Source organism: Ursus maritimus, unplaced genomic scaffold (assembly GCF_017311325.1).
Source record: "Ursus maritimus isolate PB19 unplaced genomic scaffold, ASM1731132v1 scaffold_23, whole genome shotgun sequence".
Taxonomy (NCBI): Eukaryota; Metazoa; Chordata; class Mammalia; order Carnivora; family Ursidae; genus Ursus; species Ursus maritimus.
In genome coordinates, this window is record NW_024424786.1 from 33,765,727 (window position 1) to 33,772,311 (window position 6,585).

At 42.5% G+C, this 6,585-nt stretch overlaps 1 protein-coding gene across 1 annotated transcript; it reads right to left on the reverse strand.

Moving 5' to 3' along the window:
- Positions 1 to 4,899: 4,899 nt before the first annotated feature.
- LOC103666099 (olfactory receptor 1009-like) lies at positions 4,900 to 5,841 on the reverse strand. The gene has a single exon (XM_008694125.1). It carries the CDS (start codon positions 5,839 to 5,841, stop codon positions 4,900 to 4,902), a length of 942 nt encoding a protein of 313 aa, XP_008692347.1.
- Positions 5,842 to 6,585: the final 744 nt, after the last annotated feature.

A 6,585-nucleotide genomic window follows, 5' to 3' on the forward strand; every position in this document is an offset into this window, starting at 1 on the left:
CAATTCAAGATGTCTAGGGCATGCTACCTTGGGAAAACCCATCGGTACTTATGGTATCTTCCTCTCCCTCCATCCTAGGCACACAGAGGGTCAAGACACAAAGAAGGTTGAGATATCATAAAGAAGATATCTTTGCAAATGAAAGCATCAGCCACAGTAGAGTCCTGTCTATAAATCAGTACACTCCCCACAGCTCACTTGCTTCCCCATATTAGAGACACAATCCCTCTACTGATTAAGCAGTGACTACGTCACTTGGCTGACTGCATCCTGTTAAACCCTAGTGGGAGTATGTGGAAGTATCACAAGAAGCCATCCATGACCAAAAAAAAAAAAAAGAGGAAAATCACACATAGGGATGTAGGTCTCTATAACACTCTAGGATAATTATCCTTGGTTTACGCACAAGAGCAGTTTTACAGTTAAAATCACACAGATAATTCATCAGGGATCTGATATTCCTACTCTCATCTCCTAATCCAAGACAGAAGTGAGAAAGGAGTTTTTGTGTCTCTCATTTTTTTTCCCCTACAAAACTGAGAGTATTATCAAGGGCAGGATACAAATATTACTTAAGTTCTAATGTGAAGGTTGTGGGTAAATTAACTTCAACTGTTATTTCTAACTGTATCATTATTTAAACAAAGCAAAAATTAAGGTCTTTATTCTTTAACTCATTACTGGGCAAATATAAAACACAACTGATTGTGTACATTTTCTCAGTTAATAAGCAATCACACAGCAAACTAAAAAATTGTAAGATTTTTTTTAAGTCTGATGATGATGTGTCCGGTAATAAAAGAGAAATTTTTTTTACATGCAGTGATATTTAGGGATTGTCACAAGTGAAAAATACCTTGGTCAATGTCCCAAGAGTAACATACCCTGTATTCTTCGACAATTTATTATAGCAAGGCACAAAACTTGGCACCTAATCTTTATTATCTGATTTAAATTACACCAGGATGCTTAATGTTGTCTCAGAACTCGAGCAGAGGTTCCCGAATCAAGGACAAGCTGAGGTGGTTGAACTTGAGGACTTTCAAAGCAGAGTATGTGGACATTGCTTTACTAAGGGGGTGGGAGTATCCACTCTGGATCCCAGATCCTCCAACATTAACAGATTGGATATTTTCTTCTGCTATCCCTAAGCCTAGAGGAAAAGCACCTGAGGGGAGGAGGTCAGGAGGATTGGGGGAGGATTTTTTTGAAGAGAATTGTCACTGTGCCATTCTTTTGCCTTTACCCAAACCAAGTGACAGAGCCTACTCTTTCAGAGTTTGGAGGGCCCAGCCATGTCTGTGTTTTCTGGAGCCAGGCATGGGCCACAGGAAAGAGGGAAGATTCTGGGTCATCTTAAAAAGGATTTCCCTCAAGTCAGCCTCCTGGTGGGATGAGATCATCACAGTTCAGAAGTCAAGACGAGAAGCCAGGGAGCTGCTGGAGGGGCCATAAATGTCCAGCCAGAGGAGGCATTGTCTTCCAAAGTACTAACAGATTGAACTCAGGGGTCAGGGCATGGCTGAGGGCATTCTGGCTCTGAGAACCCACCAAAGAATCCCCCAAGAGAAAGAGCCAGCAATCTTGCCTCTGTCACACATTCCAACAGTTCCAGCCAACTCTTTCTGCCGTCTTTCTCTTCTTTGTATCCTGGCTTTGATCCCAGACGGAAGAGGGAGGACCAGCAGTAGTGACTCCGGTTTGCCCCTCTTTGACCCGCATAGACACTAGCACCTGAGACAGGGGAGGGAGGATGTTGTAATCTGGGAAAGGGCGTGTAATCTGACATTACAGTGGACTTGATTTTCCAATACTTGGGGAAGAAAAGAAATCATTTGCTTCCTACTTCAAGGAAAAACTATTTGATCTGTCTGCAATTTCAATGAGTGGAAGGGAGGTCTGAGATGACCAGCAACATTTTGAAGGGACAATGATGAAACGTAAGAAAGTTGCCTCCTACGTACACCCTGTGAACTTCAGCCCCTTCAAGAAACTGGTTACAAATCCTCAGTAATTTAGGCATTATTATCCCTAGTTTATAGATAGAATTAAAAAGACATCCCCGAAATCACAAAACTCAAGTGATGGATCTAGGATTAGAATTGAGGTGACTGTCCCAGCTGCCTCTGTGTCCCCCCCCCCAGTACTGCATCCTAAGATCCTGCCAATGCACCGATACTGGGAGATCTGACACACTTCCAATAACACTCTGGTTCCAGACTTTTGCTGTTTGCATTGAATGGTTTTTATTGGGAAGCAGCAAAACATGTTTATACTTTATGAAGTGATTCCACATCCATTCTTTAGTTTAATCTTCATGATAATCTATGATAAGGTAGATATTACCATTACTTCTGTGTATCTCATCACAGACTTGACATACATCAAAAGGGTAATGAACAGAAGAACATCTTAGATCTGCTATCCTGTAAACTGTACAGATGCAGGAATGATGTTTGCTTTCTTCACTGTTCTATGCAGCACCTGGTTCAGTGCCTGCCACATAGAAGAAGTTCAATAATTATTTGTTGAATAAATGAATGCATGACATTTTCCAATTCTAAATTTTCCGATTATATTATGTTGCTTCTCTACCAATGAAAGGTCTTGGAGAAATCTTATCCCATCCGGGAAACTCACTGTAAAACAACATTCTGAATTTTAAATGAGTCTATCATAAATACATTTGATAGCAAGTCATATTTTGGGCTTTACAAAGCAAAGGTTAATAAAAAAATATTTTTCCCTGAGCTGGTAATCTGGTTAGGATAAATTATCTCTAAAGTCCCATAGCTATAAAGCATGCCATGATTTTGTGGAAACTCACTGATCAATTGTCTATTTTCAGAGACTGTGTATTGTACAAAAATCAATAGAAAAAAAAACCATAATACTTTGTATCTAGAAAGTACTAAAAAGTTAGAACATTTATTTATTTACCTAAATAATAGACAGATCATGACTCTCAGTAAAAGCTCCTTAATCAACTTTGCTGAATTCATCTCGGGCAAAGAGATGGATGTAGGAGTTCCTTAAACCCTGAGGATATTACGATTAACCCATGATATTATAATGTCACCTAGGAATGCTGACCCATTTCTTCCATGAAACTCTCTGCTTTTTGTGTCTTCATTTAAAATCAAGAGGTAAAGCTGTATCAAGAAAGATAGGATAGAACCAGGTCACTTGCTGGGTCTCTGAGAGGACGTGGAGACCCTGGTGTGGGTGCCCACTCTCCGTGTGCAGGGATGGTGCTCAGACCCGAAGGCTGCCCAGCACTCATCTTGCCCTGGAGTTATAACCATCAAATTGAGCCACGTGTACGAACTCCCTTGTGATGCTACAAACCTACTGATCTTACTAGAAACAGGTTGGTCTAGCCTGAGAGCCTACTTTCAACTATGGCATTTCTCGTACATTCTTGGCTGGGTAATAAACTTTATTCACAGGGTTTTAAAGGCACCATCATACGCACAACCAAGCCCCAACCTGCAGAAGTTTAGGTAGTAATACTCTCAACATCTTCCAGAAAATTGGATTCTGAGAAAATAAGGCTTAACACCTTCTATCAGAAGCTCTTCCAGTGTTAGATGCATTAGAGATGAGCACAAGTCTCTCTTACTATAAATGATCCCTGTGGACCATCCACCTGTCAGAGTTGAACACAGATCCATCTCCAGTCCCTGAGATATACGTAGTTCTTTGTGTCAAGGTCACCCAAAAAAACTAGTGTATACAGCCAAGGATTTCATTCCACTCATGAGGTTAAGCATACAATCCCAAATCTTTATACACATACACACACACACACACACACACACACACACACACTCATATTCCTATGGATGGGCTCTAGATGTAAGTGCAAAACCCAGAGTGCTGCATTTTTTTTAGATTTATTTATTTTAGAGAGAGAACGCAGTGGGGAGAGGCAGAGGGAGAGGTAGAGAGAGTCTTTAGCAGACTCCATGCTCCTTGAAGAGCCCGAGACGGGACTCGATCTCATCACCCTGAGATCAGGACCTGAACCAAAACCAAGAATCAGACACTTAACTGACTGTGCCACCAAGGTGCCCCCAGAGCACTGCATTTTAAAATTCCAATGTCAAAGATGCAGCAGGGAAAGAAAATATGTTAGCAGAATGACAAAAAAATTAATAACTGAAATTAAATAATAAGGCTTTTTTAATTATATTTTGAAAGATTTTATTTATTTATTTGACAGAGAGAGAGAGACAGAGAGTGAGAGATAGATAGCACAAGCAAGGGAAGCAGCAGAGGGAGAGGGAGAAGCAGGCTCTCCACTGAGCAGGGAACCTGATGTGGGGCTCGATCCCAGGACCCTGAGATCATGACCTGAGCCAAAGACAGACCCTTAACCAACTAAGCCACGCAGGCACCCCAATAAAGCGTCTTTTCAAATAATTGGGCTGTGAAGTGTCTGAGAGAAGCAAAAGTAAATGGACTGTAGAAGTGAACTATAATATTGGTATATTACAGATAAAAGATCATATATAGGGCTGAATGAATCCACATTGATTGACTAAATGAAGGAGTAAGTGGAGAGATGAATTAGGGGTGCGAACCAGTCCCCAACACTTGCAAGTGGCCTAGAATCTTAGGAATCCACACAGTTTGTCTGTCTTTTTAGATTATTCCCCCAATTTCCTTTCTTTTTTTTTTTTTAAAGATTTTATTTATTTATTTGACAGAGATAGAGACAGCCAGCGAGAGAGGGAACACAAGCAGGGGGAGTGGGAGAGGAAGAAGCAGGCTCATAGCGGAGGAGCCTGATGTGGGGCTCGATCCCATAACACCGGGATCACGCCCTGAGCCGAAGGCAGACGCTTAACCGCTGTGCCACCCAGGCGCCCCCCAATTTCCTTTCTACATAAGAATTTAGGCCCTACAAAACTTTCTCCTAGTCACAGTCCTGTGGATGGCATCTTTGACCTCCTTATTCCTCAAGCTGTATACGAGTGGGTTCAACATGGGGATCACTGCTGTGTAAAACACCGACACCACTTTATTGAGATCCAGCGAGAAACTTGCACTAGGCTGCACATAAATAAAGAAAAGAGTACCATACAGGATGGAGACAGCCGTCAGGTGAGAAGAACAGGTAGAGAAGGCTTTGCGCCTCCCCTCGGCAGAGTGGATCTTCATGATGGCAATGAGGATGTAAATGTAGGAGACCACGATAGTCAGGCCACTGAAGATTCCCACAGCTCCAGCCACGACAAAAACTATCAACTTAGTAAGCCGGCTGTCAGCACATACAAGGGAAAGCAAGGGGGACATGTCACAGAAGAAATGATTAATGACATTTGGGCCACAAAAAGGAAGACGAAATGCATTCGTTGTATGGGTCATGGTGTTCATGAACCCGATGATGTAGGGACCAACCACCAGCTGGACACAGAGTCTCTGGGACATAAGAACGGAATACAATAAGGGGTTGCAGATGGCCACGTAGCGGTCATAGGCCATGGATGCCAGGAGGAAACACTCTGCTGCCACAAAGAACCCAAAAAACCACTGCTGCAAAGCACATCCCAAGAAAGAGATGAACTTCCTCTTCACAAAGAAGTCAGTGAGCATCTTGGGGCTCACAACAGAGGAGAAGCAGATGTCCACGAAGGACAAGTGGCTGAGGAAAAAGTACATGGGTGTGTGAAGACGGGAATCAACCCGAATCAGAATAATCATACCCAAGTTTCCAGTTAGATTGATGAGGTAGAAACTCAGGAAGAGCAGGAAGAGGAAGCCCTGCAGTTGGGGTTTGTAATTCAAACCTGTGAAAATGAACTCGGTGACCCTCGTGTAGTTTTCAATGGCCATTGACTGGTTCGGTTTCCACTAGAAGAAGAACAGAGGAGTCACAACAGATGTGGTGAACATATCTTCAAAAATGGGACACAGAAAAAAATATAGCAGTAACTGGGAGATCATCAGGGGCGATAGGACTTAGGGGCCTGCTGTGGCCAAGAAAACAAAAGTGAGACAAGGACCAGGGCAAAAGATCAGATCTGAAGCTATCATACTTTCAGACTCCACAGAAATCCATCAATATGGAAAGGAGAAAACAAAAATCTAGAAAAGAGAAGCAGCCTCCCCAAGGTCCCGTGGCTATCTGATGGCAGAGATGGTTCCAGAACAGATGTCCAATAACGCTCACTTCAGTGAACTTTGCTTGAGTTCACCAGGTGAACACACACACAGCAGGGTGGAAGTGAGGCCAGCTGCAGAAGAAATGAGAAGCCACTCATTTTTAGGATGGAGGCTGTGCAATTTACAAATTATAACCCAAGGCTAAATGCACGGTCTCCAACTCTGGAGCCCACCTTCCCTGACCCTGGGAACATCTTCACTGCGAAACAGGAACGATCATAGTAACACCTACTTTGTAAATTGTTGTGAGGGGACAATGAGATCATGCATGCAAAGCATTCAGTAGAGTCTCCCTGAGCACCTTGAGAAGTGCACAGTAATTGCTGGTGTTTTTGCCTCACGTGCTTCATTGAATGCCTGCAAGGTAAATATCATTATTTCCTTTTACACTGGAGGAAAATTAAAGCTCAATCC